At 41.3% G+C, this 27,020-nt stretch overlaps 1 protein-coding gene across 2 annotated transcripts; it reads right to left on the reverse strand.

The window, feature by feature from the left end:
• Positions 1-710: 710 nt before the first annotated feature.
• BNIP3 (BCL2 interacting protein 3) lies at positions 711-17,043 on the reverse strand. 2 transcript variants are annotated; one of them, XR_016280075.1, is made up of 7 exons: positions 16,821-17,043; positions 9,304-9,481; positions 7,926-8,010; positions 6,235-6,341; positions 5,977-6,126; positions 4,551-4,687; positions 711-3,935 (listed from the first exon to the last, which is right to left on the reverse strand). XR_016280075.1 is itself a non-coding variant. In XM_089510171.1 (6 exons), exons 1-6 carry the CDS (start codon positions 16,864-16,866, stop codon positions 4,636-4,638), a joined length of 618 nt encoding a protein of 205 aa, XP_089366297.1. In that variant the 5' UTR covers positions 16,867-17,043; the 3' UTR covers positions 711-4,635. The 2 variants fall into 2 exon arrangements, 1 of the variants encoding a protein (XP_089366297.1); XM_089510171.1 differs by having other exon boundaries at positions 711-4,687.
• Between the last annotated feature and the right edge of the window lie 9,977 nt (positions 17,044-27,020).

Consider the following 27,020-nt stretch of genomic DNA (forward strand, 5'->3'; position numbering starts at 1 on the left):
TGTACCCGCAGGCAGTATTTTTTTTTCTGTTCTAACAAATATGAGCCTAAGGCTCTTCTGTATATTATAGTAGTCTACTACTGATTCATATCAATAGCAATGTGTTTAGCAAATAAAAATTTGCATGTACGCAGCTGTAAACATTGGTTGTGCTGTCTCTGATACAACTGGACTACTAAGCCTTGTGCCCTTATTTAAATTACAGAGATGATCCAAGGCAGTATTTGCCACCCTTGACTATTCACACTGCCCTTTTCTGGTAATCCCCACCCCCAAGAATTGTCTTTATGGAAGCTTCAAGGAATAGCCCTGAACTCGTCAATATTTGTAACCCACCCATTCCTCCAAAATTAGGCATAGACTTTCAGCCATGTCCAGTTTTTGTTTGTTTTTTGTGGTGAAGGTGGGAACTGCAGTTTCTGGAAGGTACCAAGGACTGAAAATTGGCCTAGCACGCTTGTCACAATTGTCCAGCCTGGCTTAACAGCTAGACTGAACTATAGAAGATCTGTTAAAGCAAGTGTTAACTTGCCATGCGGCAAATGATTTAACGGCTCTAGTCTCATAGGAATAATAAATGCATTTAGACCTCTTCTTTTGCCTGTGGATCTTAATTCTCAGATGTCTCTCAAAAGCAAATCCTATAATAGCCTGTCTAAGTTGATCTCCCCAATACAGACACACCACACAAAGCAGGAAAATATTGACTCAGTTTATTTTTATATAGTAGCCATACAACTTGTATACATTCAACAATCTATTGCAGAACTTGTCACCTGGATGATAAAAGTTCTAGCTGTTTACTTGACATGATTGCCAAAAATACTATTAGAAGACCAAACCCTCACTACATACAAATGTCAGATTTGTATCCAGTAAATATGTGGATGTCCCATGATTAATGGAAGAATAAGCAACCAATACTATTGTCTTTCTGGATTGTCTTTTGCTAGATCAGGAGAAACCAAACTGCTTTCTTCAGAAGTAGCTACATCTGACAATAATGGAAATATAAAGATGTAGGATTCTGCTTCAGATGGGCCTTATCTATTCAAATTTGAAAGCAGTTGAAACAATAGTCTCTAATGATTTTATTGAAGTCAGCAATCTCTCTCCTAGAGATTTAGGCAAAACCCAGTGCTGTTATGGAGTTCTAATGAGAGCTCCTGCTGTATTGCCATTTGCAACTATGTGACAGGACCACTTCACTTTGGGACCATAAGATGTTGAACTGTAACTGCTATTCTCCCCAGCCAGCATGAACAATGGATATGGATAGTGGAGGTTGTAGTTCCTTCTGGGCCGCCTAAGACTGCCCTCAAGGAAAGAATACTCTGCCCAAAGCCCATACCAGGAAGGAACACAGAAAGTGAGAATCTTAGCATAGCTAGTTAGCTGAATTGTTATCTATAAGAAAAGGCCAAGCTAACCTCTTCAACAAAGTCCTCAAGTTCATGAAATAACATTCTACATTAGAGAAACAGTCACAGCAGCATGATCTGAAATGCCATAGTATTAATCCTACTTTCAGTTCTACACAATCATGTTTTGAAAACAAGAATTAAGGGCAAAAGCAGCAAAGAATAATATTGTAAGTACAGAGTGCTAATATGGATGGATGTCAGGTACTATACTATATTTCTACTGAGCAGATACTTCATTTCACTTAACACAAATACTGAAACTGTGCTCATTTTCAACACCAGTCAGTAGTATTTCCACACAGGCAATCTTTGTAAGAATATTCTTGAGATGTTTCATAATGTGGTACATACCTTGATGGCGCTTCTTCAGAGCATCAGGAGCCGTATGCAAAAACAACAATAAAACTGTTTACTTTGGGCATTACATTGTCTTTCTGTAACTTACAAAAACTTTAAGGTAACAGAAAATCTACATAACAATTACTTAATTTCTTTTTTCACTTATTAAGTAAAGCCTGCTAACTCAGGGTACAGCAAAAATATGTTTATATATGGAAGTGTTAAACTACCAAAGAAAACAAAACATTGTTTTAATCATGGTAAATGCAGAACGCCACATACAGTTTTTAAGTGGTACAGTAAGTGAAAAAGAAACATATTTAGGGATAACTGTGCTGACCATACAGCACAATATAACAAAATATAAAATCCACAAGAGAGTAATACCTTTATTGGCCAACCAAAAAGTAGAAGATGCCTCATGCAAGCTTTCCAAGTTGCACTGGCTATTTTAAACAAAGATATTTTAAATCGTATAGGAGAACAAAAAAGGTAAAGATAAGTCACAGGCCTCTATTCTTCCTCAGATGTTACTCTGTTGTAAGTTGAAATTACATTGACAGATGTCAGTGCAGGGAGATATTGCTTCTTCTTTGCCATGTGCAAACCAGGGATAAAGGGCAATAAAAGGAAGCAATACAATTTTAACTCCATTAGCAACAGAAAAGTAACTTCCTTTGAGACAGTTAGCATCAACCACTGTACCTGGAAGCTTTCACAAGAGGCAAGTCACCCTTTTTGGGACCAAGAAAAGGATGGCACAGGAAAAAATGGGGGTGAGGGGAGCATCACTAAAACAGCTATAGGATAGCATTTTGTCCAGCCCTATGTGCAAATGTTATTTCCTGTGGATCTGGTGTGAATCCATAGGAGGCTGTCAGAAAAGGAGAACTGACTGCTCTTCAGTCAGCCTCCTTGGTTTCTATGCAAAGTGCAGAAGCCTTTGTGAAGTCGAAGAATTTCATGGGAGGCATCCATAGTTTTTTGTGGGTTTTTCAGGATATGAGGCCATGTTCTAGAAGAATGGTTGTCTTCCCTCCTCTGGGTTTTTCTGGGTTAGGCAGCCTTTCTGATGTCTGAGCTAGAGTAACCATTAGCCTGTAGAGCCCAGTCTAGGTGCTTCAATTCATCTTCTAAGAAGTGAGGTTCATAGATCCTTTTTGCACGGCCTACCAAGTGTTTTTATTGTGCTTCTCTTTTGTCCTGGGTGATGGTTGGAGTTCTTGTGTAGGTATCTGTCTGTGTGTGTAGATTTTCTCCATATTGTGTGGCCCAACCATTGATTTGGTTCACAGATGACCAGGACATCCAAGAATGGCAATGTTCCTTCCTTTTCTTTTTCCATCATGAATTGGATGTTTGGGTGAATATTGTTCAGATGGTTCAAAAACATGGTCAGATCATCTTCTCTGTGGCCCCAAACTGTGAAGGAACCATGTTGTGGGCTTTTTTGGTGCTGTTTCCAGGGCTTGCTTTTCAAAATGTTCCATGTAAAAGATTTCTATCACGGGGCTCAGAGGGCTTCCCATTGCCACCTCATCTCTCTGCTTGTAGAATACCTTGTCCCACCAGAAGTAGCTTGTGGTGAGACAATGTTCGAACAGAGCTGTGATGTCTTCTGGAAAAAATTGTTGGATGAGTGCCATGGTGTCCATTCTGGGGACTTTGGTGAACAAGACCACATCAAAGCTGATTAGTATGTCTACAGGTTTGAGTTTGTTGATTTTTTTCTATGAAGTGAGCTAACTCCTTGATGTAGTAGGGGGTTGTCCTATACAGCTTTGTAACTGTGTGGCCAGAAACTTGGCCAACTCAACCAACAGTATATATACCCCACTCTCTTCTATGCCAGCATTTTCTGAAGATGCCAGCCACAGCTGCTGGTGAGATGTCAGGAATAAACTCTTCTAGAAAAAGGCCTCATAGCCTGAAAAACCCACAAAAACTATGCAGAAGCCCTTTCTTCCTCCATGACCTGCCTATTGGGGGTTGCCAAATACAGGGAGATAAGCACCATCATAGCCATAATAATCCTTGGTTCTGTGGCTTTGCAATTTCTCATTCCCATCCCTCTTGGAAGTTTCCTGAATTTAGGGAGATGTAATTACTGTTTCAGAAAACCATCACTACTGAAGTCTTCTATATTTACACCCTTGTTATGTGGTAGTTGCACTGGATATAAACATGCAATGAAAACACAAGAGAACAGTCAGATACTAAAACACACAAACCTCTATCAACAGTATATTGGATTCAGATTCACAGTTACATTTTATGGTAAATTTACTAAATCACTTCACATCAGGTAAAAAGACTGCAGTCTTTAGAAATGTAAGGCCACAATAATCTTGGCCCACTATTCAGCTTTTTACAATAAAGTGGTACCAAGAGCAATACCAAAGAATGTATTTACAAAATAGAAAACAAGCAGGATAATTCCTTGCTACATAATCTTCACTAACAGCAATACATATTTTTTTTTGCCACAGAGTTGGTAGTTGTTGGGTTTTTAAAAAACTCCATTCAGAGCCTTCCAGATGATGCTGAACTACAACAACTATCATTCATAATCACTGGCTATCCTAGCAATGGCTATTGGGATATGTAGTGCAACAACATTTGAAAGGACATGTTCTCCCTGCCCTTGATCAGCATACTGAACTGAACAAAAAAGGGGCTACATACAAGAACTGTTTGGGTTTTGTTTTCATACATGCCTTTCTCAAGTAGGCCAGGAGTATAATATTTAGAAAATGAAACAGATATAACCATGGTGCAGTTGCACACCTAGAGTTCTTTTTGTTCACTGTTTTTGTATGCCTGGATAAATGTTGTCAATGTTTTGCAGGGCAGATAGACTCATTGCCACCTCTTATAATGAGCTGCTGGAAGCTGTGGTTGTCAACCGTCTTCCAATATAAATCCTGAAACCCAAAAAAGAGTCAGTAGGTACAGTGCTTTAACTACAAAGAGAATTAGTTTGTAGAGAACCTCCATTCTGCTTTGACTACCAGTCATGCATTTTGTGAGGAAATGGCTTTATTTATTCTTTGCATTTATATCCCATCTTTCTCCCAAAATGGGACTCAAAAAAGGTTTACAATATAACATAAGTTACAGAAAAATAGTTATAACATGTGGTACAACAGTTAAAAAAACATTAAACCATAATTTCTATTGAAACGTTAATTTAAAACAATTAAAATACATATTTTTACAAGGACAGTACACATTTCACATTCTTCTACCCCATCCAGTTAAAGTCTGAAGACCTATTTAAACAAAAAGCACTTTGCTGACTGGAAAAAAGACAGCACAGAGGGGACCAGATCAAATGTCCCTCCAGGGGCAGTTCCAATGCCTAGGAGCAACCAACAAAGAAGGTTGTCTCCTATGTCCTCAACAAACAAATCCTGAGACGGTGGTGGGAAAGAGAGAAAACCCTTCTCTTGTCATTGTAAACTTTGGGCAGGCTTATATGGTGACATATAGACTTTGAGATGGTCTGGCCCTAAGCCATGTAGAGTTGTATACCTCATAAAAGGCATTCTGAATTGCTCCTTAGAAACTGACCTGTAGCCAATGAAGTTGTTTCAACAAGTAAGGTACATGCTCTCTACAAACAGCCCTAATCAGAGTTTTTTGGACCTGCTGAAGTTTCTGAACAGTTTCCAATGGCAGCCCCACCTAGAGAGCATTACAGTAACCCAAACAAGATATAATGAAGACATGTGTTATCCTGAAAAGATCTGACACCTCCAGGAATGGGTGCAGCCGTTGCACTAGTTTTAATTGTGTAAACATATTCCTGCATACTGCAAAAACCTGTGCCTCCACGCTCAGGGTTGAGTCCAAGAGAATGTCCAAGCTAGAAACCTGCAATTTCAGGAGAAGTGTAACCCCATTAACTACAAATATTGAGCATCAGCCAGAAAAGTAACCCCAAAAGCACAACCCAAACCTGGGAGCCAGACACAGCCCGGGGCAGCACATTGACTATATATCTGATGCTGGCTTTCAAGACATTAGTTGTTGTGTCAGGAGGAAGCACTGTTCCTAGACAACTTCTGCAAACCTGGAAAACCTGGCTCCTTTGGGACCACAAATTTGTACATGTGAGATCTGTGGACCTAGCTGCAAGCCTAAAATAATCACAATTAAATGTTCCTTTTCACTACTAGTTTGACAAGGGATGAACTGAGTAACTCCTTACCCCAGTCCAATGGCAAGCAGATGGGACAGCAGCAGTGAGGGTAGAACAGCCTTCAGAAATTCTGCAGAAAATATACCCCCCTTCTTCATCACACTGGTATTTCTCATGCTGAGGGTAGCTGTGCGCTTAGGGTGTTTAAAGAGAAATTCCCTGTTTTGCAAGAAGACAAGAAAATTATATTCACAAATGTTTGCCACTGATTTTAAGGATATAATTCAATCAGGTACCAATGTATTTTTCACCATAAGATCCGCTCACTTGGGTGGAATATTCTCAGGTCTACTGGACCAGTCCCACATCCAGTCAGAATTTTTCTTCAGGAGCTGTTCAACTTCTTTCCTTCTTTCCAGAAAATCTTCTTCAGACTAAAAGAAAGGTAGATGAGTTTGATACTCTTATGAGATCAGTTAAAAAACTAGTGACAGGCTTAAATCCAGTTCCAAATATAGCTCAATTCAATTCAATACTTGTATTGTACTTTGAAAGTGTTGTATGCCACCTTGGATCCTGTGTTAGAAGAAAGGGAGGGTAGAAATTAAATAAATACATTATAGCTGGGAATATGCTCCACAGGTATTTGGAACTTGAAGGCCTAAATACCCTAAAGGCACCAGATCCTGTCTGATCTTGGAAGCTAAGCAGGTTCATCTCTGTTAGTATTTGGATGGGAGAGATTCATCTCTGTTAGTGCTTGGATGGGAGACCACCAACGAATGCCAGGTTCTGAAGGCTGAGGCGGGTTATAGACTGCCCATTTGGGGCGGTCTGCACCCACCGCTTTCCCCGGTGTATCGGGGCCTCAGTGTGCAGAGCAGCAGCCGCTGAGGCCCCGATCCGCTGCTTTTCAGGCTGCGGGGAAGCAGCAAAACACCGCTTCCCCGCAGCCTGAAAAGGGGTGTCCCTGGGGCTTCAAGCCCCAAGGACACCCCACGGCGGCAGGGAGAAGAGAAAGGGGCCGCTTGGCCCCTTTCTCTTTTAGTCCGCTGGGCACAGCCGTCTGAAGGCTGCGCCCAGCGGACTAAACCAGGAAGGAGCTCCGAAACGGAGCTCCTTCCTGCTCTGTGTTCAGGGCGCACTAAGCGCCCTGGCGCGGAGCAAGGCCGTGATGTCCGCGCCACCCCGTCTAGAGGCGGCGCGGCCGTGACGTCCTCACGGCAGCGGCCGTATGGAAGGGCCACCGCCGTTTAGTGCGTGACGAGCATGCACTAGGGTTAGGGCGGTGCGGAAGCACCGCCCTTTTGTAACCCTAGTGCGTGCTTGTCACACACTAAAGTGCTGGTCTGTAACCGGCCTATATTTCAGAGGAAAGAACTGGCAAAATCACTTCTGAATATTCATTGTTTAAGAAAACCCTGTGAAATTCATGGCATCACCATAAGTTGACCAGCGACTTGAAGGCATATACACACAGAGAGAAGCATATAAAGAACTACACTGGTTTTCATAACTATATTATTGTAAGCAGTCTTAAATAATTATTGTAACACTGAAACTGCTGAAGTACCTAATCATGTTTAAGAACTATACATATTTCCAGATTAGTTCACTGATAACTCTTGAAAGTATTAGGGTTCATCTAGATCAGGGTTTTCCAACCTGTACTTAAAATAGGCCTGCTATTTTAAGGAAAGAATTGCATTTCCCAGTGACAATGTACTGCTCTCTGAGCTCTGAGGGAAATGTGACCTCTCCCAACTGAAAGAGCTCTCTTGATGGAAAGCATCTTCGCATATGCTGGTTAGAGATTATGATGTTTCTCCATGTGTGCTTGCTTCCAGGGCTCCTAGTACCACTAGTCAAGACACTGGGGAGCTATTCTGTCTTTTCCCCTCTCCAAATTTGATAAGAAAAAAAGAGAAGCAATGGGAAAACAAGAGGAGGGCTTCTGTTAGATTATTATGGCATCAGTAAGGACACAGATGTACCTTTATTAAAGGACTGGGCGTTACCTGGAAGCTACACTTTTCTCCACTGCCATGACTCTCAACTTCTGAAGTTCTGTGAACGTCTTGCGGTGTTTGGGAACGAGGGGGACTTTAAGAAGAGAATTACAGGCCATTAAGTAGCAAGGAACAACATTCATGCATTCTTCCTTTATTTCAAATTGTGAAACCAGGCACAATCCCCTTCTCCCACTCCCCCACCCCCCACCCCAATACAAGGTAGGCCCTATCATTAGGCAAGCAAGTTTGTTCTGGATTCCAGAAGGATGTCACCAATCCCAGAAGGTAGGTAGGTAGGTAGGTGTGTGTGTGTATTCATTGGAGTGATACAGAACTTTATAAATATTTTACAAATATGTTTCAGCTTCTTCAGTAATGAACCTTTATTTATTGAGTACATAGAGCACTCGATAAACTGAAGGCACTGCATACAGTTCTGCTCCTCCTTATTTCACCTTCATAAGAAAACCTGTGAAGGAAGTTCAGATCAATGCAACTGGCCCACGGTCAGCCGTGACTTGTATGGCTGAGTGGCAAGTTGAACCTAGATCTCCAAATTGGAGTCCAGCACAATAAGCATTACAGCCCAGTGGTTTTCTTTAGAACACTGAATAGAGCTTATGCCTAGAAGTACCACACACTTTTGTTTTAAGAAACTTACATAAACTTACTTACATGTCTCTCTTCATGTCTATACTTGCTTGGTTTCATTCTAGCTCCCAAGCCATTCAAACCTGAACAGTTGGATAAGAGTTCTACCCTTGTAAGAGAGATCAACCTCAAATGACCCAATCTTTGCACCTATTGCCTCCATTGTCAGAGAGGAGGAACACTGTGCTATAGGGTGGGAGAATGGGCATGCTGGCAGAAGTTACAGGCCTACAGTATCCAAATCTGTCCTGGACCCCAGACGCATCTCCCTTCTAAAACTGACCCTTGATTTATCTAGCCCAGTTCTGAGGCTGGTGTCAATGACCTCCCACTGCTTTCAGCAGAAGACAGTTTAATAACCTGGTGAGGATGGTGAGGAGCAGAAATGCAGCTCCTTGCCCCTTTCTCCCTTCCACTCCATTGGGATGGCAGCAGTAGGATTATGGATTCCTCCGAGGCTCGAATGCCTGCATTCTCCACAGCACTGGTGGAACTGATGAGAGAGAATTCCACCTTACTGTAAACCAAAACCTAAAGTGTAATGAGAATGCAGTAGCAATGGAAGTCCATGGTCAAGTTGACACACAATCTGGACCAATGAATCAGAGGGAGTGCTGATGACACTAACATGGCCAACTGAGTCACCTTACCCATTTCTCAAACTCTAAGATCTTCCATGCACATGCAGTCGAAATCCCCTTTGAAACAGCCAGAGCTCTGCATTTTGGAGTACCTGTCACAGTGTGAGCTCTCTCGTGAACTGCTCCTCCCAGACTCATGCTGTGCATCTAGAAGGATTTTCTCCATGTCACCATTGTAAATTGAAACTGAAGCTGGCACTTGTTCTTGGCTTGTGGATTGGCCACCATTCCCATTCCCATTGCTGCTGAAGTGCAGTTCCACCCAAGAACCTACTTGGCAAAAGAAGAAAACAAAACAGAAAAAGCCACACACGGTTATATGTAGAAGCCAAGTACTTTCATTTGCTGACATTCTTTCTTAAAGACTGGCTGAACAGCTTGGTTCTTGTATTCCAGGAAGTGAACAGACAGATTCCCTAATTTATTGCCTCTTAATAATAAAACTGTAATGAAACCCTTTTTGCTTATCAGTATCCACAAGGCTGAAAGGTGAAGGAGCCAATACAAATTACTAGGGCCTGGCAGTCTGGATGGAGGCTCAGGCTCCAAATAGGTGGCATATGTTTTTGTTCTTCATGTATAGGATGAGTCTCCCTTAACTGGAATTACAAAATCCAAAATATCCTGAAATCCAAAATTGTTGCCTGGTTGGCTAAGACAATGACACCTTTGCTTTCTGATGGTTCAATGTAAACAAGTTTTTGTGCACAAAATCAGTAATTTTATACATAACAGTATTATGTATAAAATTACCTTCAGGCTATGTGTATAAGGTATATAAAAAGATTTGGGTCCCATCTCCAAGATATTTCATTGCATATGTTCCAAAATATGTCTGGTTCCAAGCATTTTGGATAAGGGAGATTCAATCTGTAGTATCATTATTTGTCTACTTTTTTATATCCATGGTAAAAACAGTGAATAATAATGATTTTGAAAATTCTGCATTACCAAACACTGAATATTTTTAGTTGGGTCGTTCCTGCTGCGAGAGAGAGCAAGATTAGGATCCAAGTGAGTAAAGAAAGCTGTGAGTGATCAAAGGGACACAATCATTCCACTAAGCAGGAGGAAGGAAATAAGAGGGATAAGCAGGTGTGCAGTGCCAGAGGAAGACACGAGTAAAGGGCAAGACCTCCAGCAATAGCGTCAGACACTAGAACAGAGACTTGGAGGCAACCAGCCAACTGTGGCCTCAACTGCCTAGAAAAACAGCAGCACAGCAGCCACCCAAGCAAATGCTTTTCCAGTATTTTTTGTCAGCACCTTAGCTCCTGGAAGAAGTCCCTGATTCTCTCTTGGATAGCCTGGATTGGCCACTGAAGGGCTCATGATGTGATAAGACACAGCCTCTGGGTATTAGTCAGTTGGGAAGGTGCCCACGGGGAGCAGTGTGCTGGCAGTGGGTGGCAGAGACTGTAGGGGGTGTGTGTGTTAAGACTTGAGGAACAAGCAAGCTACTGACACTCCCAGTTTTTCCCCCCTATGGGGCTTGGATCTGCTCCCAGCAGTCCTGAGTACCAAGACATTATATCTTTGCTTCTTGCAGTACTTTGGCACTATACTGCCCAGAATCAATGGCAGTACTGTAGCAATAGCAAGTACATTTCTAATCTGCTTATCAGTACATTTAAGCACTCCCTAAGTGGTTTATAATGTGTAAGCTAATTGCCCCCAACAAGCTGGGTACTCATTTTAGCGACTTCGAAAGGATGCCAAGCTTAATTGATCCTGGTGCCCATGGATGGTATTGAACTCACAACCTTGTGGTTTGTGAGTGAATGACTGCAGTACATTTAACCACTACACTACCAAAGCTGTAGAAGGGTCACTTCTACCCTCCCTGCCTTCTTGTACAAACTAATTTTTACATGGATGATCCCCTTGCAGACAGTAGAATCTAGGATTCATGCAATCCTCCACTCACTGCTGAGCTGCAACTCCCTGTATTCCTCCACTGATTATGCTGACTAGAGCCACTAGGCTTTCCAGTCCAACAATACCTGGAGGGCCACTTTTCACATGCAGAAACTACAAGAAACTTCTCTGTCCATTTTAATGTCTGATACCTTATTTTCCCCCCAACCTGTGACCCTAAAACCAAAATTGTCCACATCTGACTTTCTCCCAATATGTTGTAATTCTAAACTACTCAAATTTATTTTCAGATTAACAGTTATATGCTGACCATATCTCAATTTTTTTTTAAAAAAAAAAACTTGACTTGTTTGGACTGGTGCATACTGACTGTTTGTCATACAGGTCCTCTTCTCTGGCTGCATACATATCCATGTATTGCTTCCATAATAGATAGGTGTCATAGCACAACACACATGTGTAGATTAGGTCACTGAGCAAGGAGTCTTCTTACGATTGCATAACTGTTGTCAGAATTAACTTTCTCTTTTTTGGGATGCAGTGGACAACCTAATGCCCCTCAGATGTTCCAAACCACCATTCCAATAACTGCCAGCCATTATGCCCTAGGCACAGGAATTACAGAATATGTGGTCAAAAATCACCAGGAATTATAACAGAATTTTAGAAATTCTGCAAGTTATATCAAAATGCAGGCAAAGTGAAATGGAGCAACATAGTGAATACCACAGACGTGTAGCAGAATGGGTAGAGGGTAAGAACAGGAAGTACTGTTGTATACCTGTGTTAGTCTGGAAAGGTATATAAAGGGGTATTGTAGCACCTTTGAGACAGGCTGCATCCAAACTGCAGAAATAATCCAGTCTGACACCATTTTAACTGCCACGGCTCAATGCAATGGAATTCTGGGAACTGTAGTTTTCTGAGATATTTAGCCTTCTCTGTCAAAGTGCTCTGGTGCCACAACAAACTTAAAGTAGTGTCAAACTGGAGTGTTTCTGCAGTGTGAATTCTGCCTGAAAGAAAGAAGTTGGTAGCATAAGCTTTCATAGACTGCATCTGAGGAAGTATACTAAAGTCTACAAAAGCTTATATTACCAACTTCTTCATTTCTCTGTTAGTCTCAAAGGTGCTACAATATCCCTTTGCATGGCATACACCTGTTGGTCCCATTCACCCATCCATACATGCAACCCAATCCTACTCTACACTGTGTCCTGCCTTGATTCCTAGGGGGGAAGGAAAGCGCATTAGAGAGCCAAATGGTCCCATTCACACAAACAGTGCCACTGTAATGCATCCAACAGTCCAAATGTGATAGGGCTGCTTAGGAGGGAATTTTGGTCTGTTGTGTTCATTTGCTTAAGGCAAGATGGCAAACATGTAAGTCCACAGCTGTTGTGGAACTACAGCGCATCACTAGCTATGCTAACTCCAACTGATGGATGCTGCAGACCAACCACACCTCAAGAATCTCTGCTTTAAGAGACAATGAGTCCTGAGCTGATTCACATTTTTTAAAAAAGCCATACTCCAGGTTTTCCTCAATACTGTGCTCTCCAGATGGCTGGACAAATTTTATCTGCCATACTTATTCCATGAGTGTTAAAAACTTTGACATGAGAGACACTAATGGATTTAAGAAGCCAATTTCCATGACCTGGTTTCATTTTGCAACCACATTAATGGACTGACTTTCAGTAAGGTTTAGGGCAGGATAATGACCAATTTCAGTTGAGTTAATGGTTGCTAAATGTAAAAAAAAAGTAAGTGAATATAATTGCCATTTTAGTTCCATGCGGTAAACAGTGCTTATCTGAGTCCTGAATGTACTTTTCAGAGATAACAATGTTTGAAATAACTTATGGAGGAAAACAAATAATGCAACATTTTGCATCTCTTCCTTTTTTGTGTGTGCCAAGCCAGCGAATAAAGTCAATAAGGAAAAAGCTCACTTAGCATACAAGTAATTTGTGAGTTCCAAGGCATCTGTTAGATACAAGCTTCTATCCCACTGTGTATTTTTACAGTTCTATTTACAGGCCTTTCGTATGGCCTGGTTCTGGAAAATATAACTCCAGGATGTTCAGCAACAGAAGAACACAGAAAAAGACAGGTGGGAGAGAAGAGAGAGAAGCAGGGGGGATGGAGAGAAGTACAACGGTATACATTGATAGTAAGCAACTTCAGGAGTTCTGGTTACCAGACCACAGATATAAATAGCATAGAGAGAGAGATTATATGTTTTACTTACCACTTCATACATAATTTGTCGTGAACAAACATGCCCCTCTGGGCCACACTGAAAAACAGTCTTAAAGAGTTGTGAAACACCCTCTTACAAAACTAAAGGAAGGTTATATAAACAAACAGCTGCAAGCATAACAGGCAGCAATTGAACTTGAAAAGTTTCAAGTAGTTCCATACTAAGCTCCAAAACACGCTGCAGAAATAATCCAGTTTGAGACCGGTTTAACTGTCCTGGCTCAGTGCTAGGAAATCCTGGGAATTATAGTTTGTTGTGGCACCAGAGCTCTCTGATAGAGATGGCTAAATGTCTCACAAAACTACAATTCCCAGAATTCCCTAGCACTGAACCAGGGCAGTTAAAGCAGTCTCAAACTGGATTATTTCTGCAGTGTGTTTTGAACCTAAGGGAAGTCACAATATTTGAGTGTTATACACATTTAAAGCACAGGGATTTGCTGGGGGCAGTGTTTAACTAAAAGCTAAAAGAACTCTGAGGTTTGTGTGGAAGTTACTGAGATATGAACTTCAAACTCTTTCTCTTTCAAAGACTTTTGCATTTCAAATACATCTACAATCCAGCCATAACTGTGCCTGTCTATCCCATGCAAGGCTAACAAACTAGGATTATGTGCATGATACAAATCTATTAGTGCAATGCTAAAACTTGTACTCTGTGCCAGTTCTGCATTTGTAACTGGTAGATTAATTTCACTTCCCTTAAACATTTCTCAGGAAACACAAATAAGTTGCTATACTGTAAAACAGGGTGGACATAGTACAGTGGACCCTTATTATACGCTAGGGTTTGGTTCCAAGATCCCCTGTGTATAACAAAATCCGTGTATGCTCAAGTCCCATTAAATATAATGACATAGCAAAATGGTGTCCCTAATAAAAAATGGAACATCAAGGTAAATTTATACTTTTTTGGAGCATTTTCAAACCGTGTATGCTTGAATCCATGTATAAAAAATCTGTGTATAAGAAGGGCCGACTGTATAAGCTTCCAGCTGTTGTTGGAACTGTAAATCCCAGCAGCCCTAGTCAGTATAGCCAATGCGAGAGAATGGTAGGAGTTGTTGACCAAGATCTGAAGGGCCAAACAGTTCTTACCCCGATGTAGCACATATGTGAAATGGCCATCCAAATTCAACTATATGAATGATGTCAACGTAACAATTAACTGAACCAGTCTAGTTACATGAAGCTTAAGTATGTGTTAACTGGGTTTGCGTTAATTAACAGGACTATTTGGTGCAGCAGGATGTAGTGGTTTGAGGGTTGGACTACTATTCTGAAGACCAAGATTTGAATCCCGGCTTGGCCATGAAACCTACTGGGTGACCTTGGGCAAGTCACATGCTCTCAGCCTCAGGGGAAGGCAATGACAATTTTCCTCTGAACAAATTTTGGCAAGAAAGCCCCATTATAGGTTTGCCTTAGGGTCCCCACAAGTTGAAAACATCTTGAAGGCACACAACAACATATGTAAGTGTCACTGTGGATTACTCCCAGGTAAACAAGGACAGGGAGTAACACCTGTCTCTGTGTTAGTTGAAGATATGTTAAATATGGTGAGATCTCAGAGTTGGGTAACTACAGTCCTTTCATGTTCAACAGAAAGTTAACTTTTCCTTTATGGCAGGTTCAGGAAAAAAATACAAATGAAAGCCTATGGCCTAAATCCAGTTGTTAATCCCAAGTAAAACAGACTCACTAAACCAACAGAAACTTGATAAAATAGATTCTAACACAAGTTCCATTACTTCAGTAGCTCTACTCTAGTTGGAACTAACAACTGGACCTTGACTTGCATTTCTACCTTGCAAGGGACCCAGTATTGTGTATTCCTGTGACTTGATGGCCCTTGAGGTCTCTTCCAACTCTATGATTCAAAAAAGACGCAAAATGTAAAGTTGTTCTTATTCAGTTTTGCACTATTCTTTTTGAATTACCCTGTATTTGGCAGGACTTCAACAAGCCAGAGCACCTTCCAAGAGTATTACTTATTTACCTGATTACAGGTACAAGTAAAGAAACTCCAGTCCTTTGCATGTTGCAATCTGCCTCCAAGCTTTCTCAGGGTACACACTGGAAACCAATCCCATGACGTCACCTCTTAACAAGTCCCATGTGCCCATAATTTCCAAAGGCCAATTATTTACAGCCATAAAGGCACCCAGACAAGACATGACTCATGCAGACAAAGACACAACAAGTACAAATGGGGAACAGAAACAAAGAGCAGAAAGAAGGCTGAACCTGTACTTTGACTACCCGGAGTAACACTGCCTTGACCACTGTACTCTCAGAGCCAATGGCACATATCTCCAGCAGGGAAGATAATAATAATCCAGTGTTTGTTTTCTTTTGAGCATATTAATATATTATTTTAGTATTTCAGCATTTTATAGTGCTGTGGTTTATCATTGGTTTTTGATTGTATATGTTCTGATGTACCGCCCTTTGGTGAAAACAGTGTTATAAACAAACATTATTATTATTGTATATATTCCGACGTACACTCTTTTGGCTAAGAGTGCTATAAATAAACACTATTATTATTGTATTACGTTCTCATGTACCCTCTTTTGGCAAAAAAGGTCTTATAAACAAACATTGTTGTCACTGTATATGTCTTGATAATAATGGTGAAATGGGTTTATAAACATACATAATTATTGCATATGGTCTGATGTGCTATCCTTTGGTGAAAAGAGTATTATAAACAAACATTATTTCATGTGTTCTAATGTACTGCCCTTTTGGCGGGGGGAAGGCACTAAAAATAAACATTACTATTATTGTATATGTTGTTCGTATGTACCTTTTCTTTGGTGAAAAGGATCCTATAAGTAAACATTATTATTATTGTATACGTTCTGATGTAGTGCCCTTTGGTGAAAAGAGTGTTAGAAATAACCATTGTTCTTATTATTGTATAAATTGTTCTGATGTACCTTTGGTGAAAAGGGTGCTATAAACAAGCATCATTATTATTATTATTATTATTATTATTATTATTAGATGTTCTGGTGTACTCTCTTTTGGTGAAAAAGACATCATTAATAAACATTATTATTTATTTATTTATTTAGGTAGCACCACAAAATCAAGAGGGCCTGGCCTACTCACTCTCCAATGAGTGAAACAGCAAGTGATCTAACATCTCTCACCCCCACCCCCACAAGCTTCTTTCCCCTCACTGCCTTTTCCTTCCAAACATTAGCAACACCTAACAACTAATAACAACAGATTAAAAACAACAACAACTTATGGCTACAAAGCAATCGTTGCAGAGCTGCTGGGGGGGGGGGGCTTCCAATCCGCCTCCCCTCCTGCAAACCGAGATCCAACCGTGCAACCCTCCTCACCTCCCTCTGCAGATAATAAATTCTTGGAATCTATTATTATTATTATTATTATTATTATTATTATTATTATTATTAGGGGGAGGGGGAAGGAGGCTAGAGGCCCTTACCCTGCAGATTCTCCTCTTGCACCCCAAGAGTCTCGCTGGATGACATGGCTGTTGGGAAGAAAGGCTGCTATTCCTGACCCTTCTCCTGAGTTGCTTTGCAATGCTTTTATTGCTGCTGCTGGTGCTCTTTTCCCAGGGCGCTGCTGACAGTAGCAACAGCTGGGTCAGCGCGCGCCCAGCCAAAGGACTGCAGGGGGACCCTCCCTCCCAGCCTGCGATTGTTATTGTTGCAGCTGAAGGTTCCGAGGATTGTGACGTCACAAGAGGGGAAAAAGGGAACACTCTCCTGATTGGCTGCCCGGGCCATTCTTCACCACGCCTCCCCTTCCAGAGTCGAGCTGGTAGAAAACACAACCACAATGCAGAAATAATCCAGTTTGAGACTGCTTTCACTGCTCTGGCTCAATGCTAGGGAATTCCTGGAAACTGTAGTTTTGTGTGACATTGAGCCTTCTCTGTCAGAGAGAGCTCTGCAGCCACACTCAAGTTCCCAGGATCCCCTAGCCCTGAGCCAAGGCAGTGAAAGCAGTCTCAAACTGGATTGTGTCTGCGGTGTGTTTTGGACCAGTTTAGGCGGCCACACCTGTGCAATTGCAGCGTTGTGATTCCGCTTTAACTGCCCCAGCTGCATCCTAAGGGAGGCTAGGCTTTGTAGTATAATGAGGCCCAACCAGGGGGACCAGAGGTCTTAACTGCAAAGGAGGACCAGGCACCCCGAAATGGAGGACATCATTCCACACACAAAAATGTAGGGACATGACCAAATCAAAGCTAAAGACACTCCTATAGGTATTAAGTTCATGCTTCTTAGCCATGCTAAAATGGAGGACATTTTGTTATTCCTCCTGGACAGAAGGTTGCAATGTAGGACCTGTCCTGGGGGGAAAGGAGGACCTCTGGTCAGCCTGTTTCCAACTTGGTTCTGGAAGTTACAATCCTCCAAAGCAACTGTCTCTGGGAACAGGGTGACTAGATGTCCTCACCACAAAGGAGGACAAGGCATGGCCAATTGTAGGACCTTCAAGAAAAAAAAACGGACCAAAGCGAAGCAAAAAGCACTCCTATCAATATCCATGGTTCTTAGACCTTCTCAAAATGGAGGACCTTTTTGACATCTCTTGGGCAGAAGGCTAAAATGTAGGACAGGTCCTGGAAAAGGAGGACCAGCTCTGGTCACCCTGGGCACAAAGAGCTCTCCGGCTGAAAATCATAATTAGTCCTCCTAAAACTGCACCTCCCTGTGGCACTTAAAGTGGAATCATAGCACTGTAGCCAATGTGTGGATGGTGGGTAGCCTTTTTTAAAAGGCAGGCAGGGTTTTGAAAGCCATCTGGAGGCTCTCTTCTTGCTGTTGAGGTAATTCTGTGTTTTTTCGCAGGCTCCCAACCGGCTGGCATAGGTGGCAAAGCAAAGTGTGGTTTGTCCCACTCTCACCTCGGGTTAATCTTGGATCTCATTCCCACTACATAATAAATCGGTTTGCAAACTGATCTGAACTGGTATAAATGGCCCTCGTTCACACTTGCGCTGAATTTCTGGTGTGGTTTGTGGAGAGAGGCCCATCACTAAACCCATTTAAACTGGTTGTTATTATTATTATTATTGACATTTATTTATAGAGCTCTGTAAAGTTTGCACAGCGCTTTACACAATAATGGCCAAATAAAATAAGAAAAAAGAAGAAGAAAAACCTGCCAAGCGGAGTACAATCTAAAACAACAACATGACATGATTAAAATATTGCTAAAATAATACTAACTACTATACAATAAAGACAAAGAAGCAGCAGATTAACAGCCATTAATCTGGATTCTGGAATGCCTCCCTAAACAAGAGTGTCTTCAGTTCAGCCTTAAAATCAGGTTTTTCCGGATCTGCGGAATTCCCCTTATCTTTTGAAATGAATTGACTCAGCACAAGTGTGAACGCACTGTTTATTTGATTCGGTTTCTGTGGTGTGGTCACCCCTGTGAGGTGACTCAATGTTAAATCGATCCATTGCTAATGTGAATGTGAATGTGAAGTGGATTAAATTGAAACGGGTAGGTTCGATCATGGCTCGAATAGTGTGAACGTCTACTCGAGGCTAAATTGCTTAATCGATTCGACTCAAAAAACTATTAATTTTGCAATGGGAACGAGGCCTTGATATTTGGACTGCTTTCCAACATTAGCACAAATTAGCTTCTGCACTTTCTAGACAACATGTTTACCAGGGTGGGTTGCCTCCTGGGCACTTTTACTCCTTGCTCCTGTTTTCAGCCTCTGTGTTTCTCTCCTGTATGATTTTTAGTATCTTTGCCCGAAGAAGCAGCCTGTGAAACTTCCATCATGTATCATATGCTTTGGAATTGCTCCCCTTCCCCCCAAACATCTCGCTCCTTGTTGTTTTTGGATTTTCTTGGCCAACACAGCTATCCAAAATACCCCCCCCACACACACACACACTTCTTCCAGGATGTCCTCTTGACCTGTCTTGCCAAAACCACAGTAAATTAAATTGTGATGTAGGGACTGTTAGTCCTCAGATATTTTGGACTGCAACTCCCCCAGTTCCTTTACTAGACAACATGTTTACCACCAGTTTATTTTACTTGCTGGCTGGGGATTCCTAGGAAGTGAACTCCAATAACATCTGAAGGGTCAAAGGTTCCCCAAGGATTGCTGCCACGCTGCTGCAGAATGAATGCTTTAACTGCCCTGGCTCCATGGTATGGAATCCAGGGAATTCAAAGTATGTATCTGCAGTCTGCTGTGGCACCAAGGCTGCTGCAACACTGCAGAAATAATGCACTTTGAAACTGCTTTAACTGTCATGACTCCATGCTGTGGAATCCTGGGATTCATAGTTTGTTGTGGCACCAGGGCTGATGCCACACTGCAGAATCAATACACTTTGAAACTGTTTCAACAGACTCATTGTGGGGTCTCTGTAACCTGCCCCAGTTAACAATCTGGCTATAGTGCTTTGGACCAGCTGAAGCTTCCAAACACTCTTCCAAGGCAGCCCTAAGTAGAACGTGTTACACTAGTCCAAATAGTGTGTAACCAAGGCATGTACCACCATGGCCAGATCTGACATCTCAAGGAACAGGCATAGCTGGCACACAAGTTTTAAATGTGCAAAAGCACTCCAGGTCAGTGCAGAGACCTGGGCCTCCAAAGCTGAGTCCAAGAGTACTCCCATACTGCAAACCTGTGTCTTCATAGGGAGGGTGATCCTATCTAACACAAGCTAGATCCCTATTCCCTGATCTGCTTTCTGACTGACCAGAAAGCATCTGTCTATCTTGGCTGGATTAAGTTTTAATTTGTTTGCCCTCATCCAGTCCATTACTGATGACAGACACTGGTTTAGGACCAGGACAGCCTCCTTGGATTGAGGTGGAAAAGAATAGTAGAGTTGGGTGTCAGCCACATTTTATTTATTTATTTATTTATTTATTTATTTATTTATTTACAGCATTTATACCCCACCCTTCAGCCCTAAAGGCTCTCAGAGCGGCTTACAATTATTATTATTTTTAATTACACAGTTCCCTGCCCTCAGGCTTACAATCTAAGAAGACATGACACAAAAGGAGAAGGGAATGGTGGTGGCACCTCACCCCAAAACTCTGTACGATGTCTCCCAGTGGTTTCATGTATATGTTAAATAGAAGACAACACAGAACCCGGAGAAACCCCACAGGTCAACAGCCAGGGGGTCAAACAGGAGTCCCCCAACACCACCTTCTGAATTCACCCCTCCAGAAAGGAATGGAGCCATTGTAAAACAGTACAGTCAGCCCTCCTTATCCACTGAATTTTTTTATCCACGAAGTCACTTATCCACAGTTTGAAAAAATTCTTAAAATGTATAAATTCTAAATAGCAAACTTGATTTTCAATTTTATATAATGGACACCATTTTGCCCAGAAGGATACGATGGTTGTGGAAAGCCACTGACAGGTCCTACAGAACTAATAGGGATGCACTCCCTCTGTCCAGTCCCCTGTATAGGTCATTCACCAAGGCAATGAAGGCTGTCTCTGTTCCATAGCCAGGTCTGAAAGCAGTTTGAAATGGGTCTAGATAATCCGTTTCATCCAGAAACCTCTGGATTTGGGAAGTCACCACACATTCCATTACCAGTAGCAATGCCACAACAATAGTTTGTTGTGGCACCGGAGCTCTCTGATAGAGAAGGCTAAATATCTCATAAAATTACACAGCTGGGGAACATTTGGCCCAGCTTAACTATGCCTCCCATTATCCAGCACCATATACTATGGTATTAACTATGCCTCCCATTATCCAGCATCATATACACAACTTAGCCAAGACTGGTGAGAATTGGAGTCCAGCAACATTTGGAAGGCCAGTTTCCTCCTTTGAGCTCTGAGGCTATCTTCCATTTTCTGATGTTAGGAACATTAGACAGAGTAGACCATTGATTTGTTTGCACTTATTTTAGTACCATGTTATCAAGAGTGCTTTGAGCCAACCTTGCAATTTATGTTGAGAGGGCTACCTAAGGACAGTGGAGTGCAGCTCTGTAAGGAGGTTGAAATAAGAATGACCGGGGCTATTCCATTCTACCCAGTATTGCTCCCACTTTGAGATAGAAACAGTCTCAGAGGGATTAGGGGCATCACTAGGGAACATGGGGGTGGGTCACACCAGATGACTCTCTAAGTGGGGGGTGGCACTCCTGTTCCCCAAACATCTGCCTTTTGACAGAAACGGGCTGTGGCATTTGCCTATGTCCCTTTAAAATGCTGAAGATATGGTGTGAGTGGGGCAAGGTTCAGAGAGGCTCCACATTTTATTTTATATTTTTTAAATTAATTATTCATTTTAAATTTTCTTTAAAAACATCACATCTTACCAAATTTTCACTTCACCCTCAAGAAACTATGCACATGTAAATACATTTAGGCTGTGTGCATGATATTGTAATTTAAAGGTATAATTTTGATTTAGATTCTCCCCTTTTCACTTGCTGCTCCTCACTCCTGGAACCTTCTTCCCCCACAAGCAAGAGCCATCACTTCTTTAACCAGCTTCAAAACGGAGCTGAAGACCATCCTGTTCAGAGAAGCGTTCCCAGGCATTGCATAACTGTCATGTGCTATTTGATGTTCTTTTGTTGCCTGTTTTATTGAATCATTTCCTGTATTGCTATGTATTTTACATGTATTATCCTACTAGAGAGGCAGGCTAACTCCAACAGGCCTCCCTGGAAGAAGTTTACCCATCCATTAAGGAGCCAAGCCCTCCCTCCAGTCCATCTGCCTTGGTCCAGGCCTCGGAGGTAGAGAGGAACTGCTGGCCCTCATCCCCTTGCCCTCCACCACTCCCTTCTCCTTTTGTTTCGTGTCTTTTTAGATTGTAAGCCTGAGGGCAGGGAACTGCCTAATTAAAAGATTGTATGTACAGCGCTGTGTAAATTTACAGCGCTTTATAAATAAAAGTTAATAATAATAATAATAATAATAATAATAATAATAATAATAATTTAGCTCACAAATATTATCATTCATGTAGTGATATATGGGAATTATGATTTATTAGTAGCATTACTTACTCATAAAACATTCGTAAGGATTCTGTATGGTATAGTATGGGAGAATTGTGTGTGTGTGTGTGTGTGTGTGTGTGTGTGTGTGTGTGAGACACCATGAGTTACTGCACCAGGAGATGCGGACCCTAGTGATGCCACTGTGAAGGATCCCTTTGGCATTTGCATTTTCAAGGTCAGTAGATTAAAGACACCTCAAACTCAAGCATGTTGCTCTCAACTAGAGTAGACCCACTCAGTCAACTGTGGAATGGTGAGTCAACATATTGGTGGCAATGGGTCTATTGTACCCAACTGCGCATATATCAGTGCACATCGAAAGCATGAACCCATTATGTGCACAGCCCAGTATATGTTTAAACATAGATGAAAGCTTCTTGCAGGGAAAGATTTTCAGAAGGGGATGCTTTTCACCAAAGAAGCAGTATTAGGGAAAGAGACTTGCTGAATCCTTTCCCTGACTGCCACCATTTTCTGAAATGTCACCCTTGATGCTGTTTCTCCTCGACAAAATTCTAGATGATTGTTCCTTAGGTTTAACATATGTCATAAAGAGGGCTTGGGTTGGTTTTGAGGAATCTGACATATGCACACCAAATTCTACACCTCCTAAAATTCCTTCTTCCACACACCTATTAAAGACACAAAAGACCTATCCGGTGTCTTTCTTAAATATAATGGAATAGAGTGTGGGTGAGGGGTCATTCTTAGAATTTTTTTTCCTGTGAAAGGCTGTGTTCCCTCAGAAGTAACCTTCAGGGATACGGTGTGCATACTGGAAGTGGTCAGTGCTGATGTAAATGAGGACCTTACAAACAATACAATTACAGAATCACAGAATCTGAGTAAGCAGGAAACCACAAGGGCAATCTAGTGCCATGCAGGAATACACAACTAAAGCACTCTGAAAGATCCCCAGCCAACCTCTGTTTAAAGAACAAAATGGATTATAAGTTATATTTATATGATTTCCATAGGATGCAGCCATGGAAGTTAAGTGGAATCACAGTGTTGTAATTTTGTAGTGTGAAAGATCCCAAAGTGAGTCAGGACTAAAGCCAAACAGAGGTGTACTATCTGTATTTCTCTTTCTGCCACCCTTTTTCCCTCTCTCAGCCTCTTCCTCATCATCTAATGGTTGCCAAGAGGAGGGAAACGTCAATCTAACCATACATCTGAAGTGAAGGCTTTTGAAAATTGTCCTAGAATGAGTCATATGTGGCCTAAGGACTGTAGGTTGTCCATCTCTGAAATACAGAGAGGAAACACGAAGATATCCTGGAGTTATTTCAGTTCTGTAGAGCTAATAGCTATGTAAAGTTGATGAAGTGCATAGAGTGTTCTCAAATATTTAAAGGCCAAAGTGGTCATCAACAGAGCAATCGGTGGATCCAACTTCTTTCAAACTGTGTTTGGATATTTCACATGTGGTCTTGCTTAGGTTCTTGGCCAAATTGTAAAAATGTTTCCAGCATATTTAATCCTTTACAGATTTTATTTCACACCAGTTAATATACTGAAATTACTATACTGAACGTTCTTCCTAAGAAGGCCAGAATGGCCTCCCCCTTATTGTCCTTTTTTTTTCCATACAAAGAGTCCTTGATTCCTACATGTTTTTGCAAACTGACTATTTTTAAAGAAAGGACTTCAATAGAGCTGACTTTTTTAAAAAAATATAATGGCATTTTAATTATTCTATTTACTTTAATTTGCAGGTTTCCTTGAGTTCCAGTCCTGTGGGGCAAGAGTGGGTTATAAATAAAATGAATGATAAGGAGGAATAGAATGTATTGTGTTTGCTATAGTCCATTATGTTCAAAGTTAATTCTTTACCTGCGCATGCCTATACATGTCTGCACAAAACTAAGCTGCATTAACTAGATTTTCTCCTAGGTAGACATAAGATTGCAATTAAAATGTTTATAATATTTTTAACTCAATGCAGCTAAGTTTAGAACAGGTTTTATATCTATGGCAAGTAAAGAGGCTTAAGATGAGACTAAGGATGATATTTAGGGAAGCTTCTAGGGAAAACACATTGTAGAATACCCATGAGGATGCTTGACTTCTATGTACCTCTTCCTGCTTTACTTTCATGACAAATTTGTAAGTTGAGAGAGAGGGCTTGAGGGGAATTGGGTTTTGGATTTTTTTAGGGGTGGTGGTGTTTGTACCAGGATTTCCATTTCCACCACAATCTACATCAGATCAAACCCTATCAATATGGTACAAGCATTTCACTCCAAAATGGTGATGAAGACACCACTTGTATGGAACATAAGCCACTAGTGGGTACAAGGATGAATATTAGAATGTACACAGATGGAAGCCTGCAAAGGGGGTCTTGGAGAAAAGCAGGGAGGGCTGGTGGAAACCGTTTCTGACTGAGAGTCTCCCCCTTTAACTGCAAATTAAAACCCACTATTTTTTTTATAATTTGAGAGAACACCTCTCTGGGAATCTCTACGTCCTCCACCACAACTCCAGGGTCAATATCTGCCAGAAGTTCACCACAGAATCATGCTGGATGACCTACAAATATCTGTCCTCCAGAGAAACTCTATGGTCAACATCCTGTAGGACCTAGAGATTGTTGGTGAGGGGAAATTTCAACTACTGATACAGTCTGGAGACAAATCTCTCAGATGCAGCCAAACAATAATGTAGCAGTGGAAAACATAAAAACTACAAAAGCAAAATACCCAGCTATCAGTATTGGCAATGCACTGACCACTTTTCACACACAAGAGATGACTCACAGACATAGTTGATTCATCAAAAGTCTGGAGGCTTTATCTTCAGTTGTGTTGTGTACAATATAATTCAAAATATACACACTGCAACTCTCCAAAAACTTCCAACTACTCCAAACTAAGGCCTGTTACAGACTGCCAAAATAAAGCTGCTTCGGGTCTCTTTGGAGGTATGCTGTTTAAATGATGCATGCACCCTAAGAATCCGGAAGCTGCACCAAAGCTGCACTCCAGTGCTTAGGAATGGAGTGTGGCTTTGGCGCGACCTCCGGACTCTTAGGACCCATGCATCATTTAAATAGCATACCTCCAAAGAGACCCGAAGCAGCTTTATTTTGGCAGTCTGTAACAGGCCTAACTCAACTAACCTACATGTGACCATTCTCTTGGTCCACATATATACAGTGCACCCTTCCCTTACGCAGGGGATCCGTTCCAGACACCTCCCCCCCCCCCCCATTTAAGGGGAAAATGCATATGCTCGAGCCCCATTAGAAGTAATGGGACTTGTGCCGGTGGTGCAGCGTGGGGCATGTGCCACACACACACCCCTTTACTTCTTCCTGGTGCACCGAGGCTTCTTCCGGCACAGGCTTCCAGCATATGCTGAAAGCCGCATAAGATGCGCCCATGTATAATGGGGGCGCACTGTAGTAGGCTGCTTCTGAGATATCGCTCTGTGCCACACAGCACAATGCAAGCTTGTTGTAACTTTGCCTCATGTCATGTGCTCTGACTCAGCAGCCTGTGGTTGTCACACTGAATACATGTCACTTGTCACTCACAACATTTTTCTTTTCTGTTTCATGAAAATTACTGTTGGAGAGAACATATTCTAGAGAGAACACCTTATTATTCAAATCCACAAATAATAAAATCTGCAAAAATCAAAGCTGCAAATGTGGAGGGCCAACTGTACTGGATACTATATTCAGAGTTATATTTTTTGTCATATCATAATCTGCTTTGTGAGGGCTTTTACCCTAAAAGGAAAATTAACTATTTAACAATAAAAATGACTGTAGGAACAATAGTAATAATGCCAACAACCATTCTGCATGTCAGGTTGTAAGTCCATGTGAAAACGGGCAGGAATGGACATCACTGGCAAAACACTTCATCAATATTCAGTATCCTGCTTGAAATAACTAACAGCTAGAACAAGAGCAGTGAACATTTGGCTCACCATATGCTTTGTACTACAACTCAAATAATCAATTATCATTGTTGATACTGGCTAGGGCTTCTGGAAGTCCAAAGTACCAAGGAGACCAAAGTTTCCCTATGCCTGAACTGAAATAGTATAATGACAATAATCTAATTCTGCATATGGCAGCTTCTGATATTCGAAAGTCAGAGAAAGGAAGTAAGGAAGGAACAAACAAAAGAACACCAGGAAAAGAAATTCATTTCCTTCACAGGGAGTCATAAACTACACTGGGTCATTTCAGCATGCCTCATTAAAGAGTATATTTTCTGGTGCATAAAGGTCTTCTGTTTGTTTGCACATTTTCTACACTGAGTCCCTCTTGATTTGGAGATTCGTAGAATGAGAATGAAAAAATTGAGAGTCCAAAGAGAATGGCCCTTCCACTGAAGTTAAGGTGTTATATTTTTAAATGAGCACTTTTTCAAATGAGCACTTTAAATGAGTACTTTTTCAAAAAGATTGATCATGGTTACTAAACATTATGAAAGTGACTATTATGGAGCACACAACAATAGCAAATAAGGACATAACACAAGTATATGACAGGTTAAAAAACCACCACCATCATCTAGTAATTGTGTGAATTCAAACATCTTTGTGTGTCACTTAATAATTATTGATTACATTTTTTCATTCTACCATTCCTCCAATAAATTTAAAGTGGCATAGT

This window comes from Sceloporus occidentalis, unplaced genomic scaffold (genome assembly GCF_023333645.1).
Source record: "Sceloporus occidentalis isolate IW3139 unplaced genomic scaffold, rSceOcc1.0.p SCAF_2, whole genome shotgun sequence".
Lineage (NCBI taxonomy): Eukaryota > Metazoa > Chordata > Lepidosauria > Squamata > Phrynosomatidae > Sceloporus > Sceloporus occidentalis.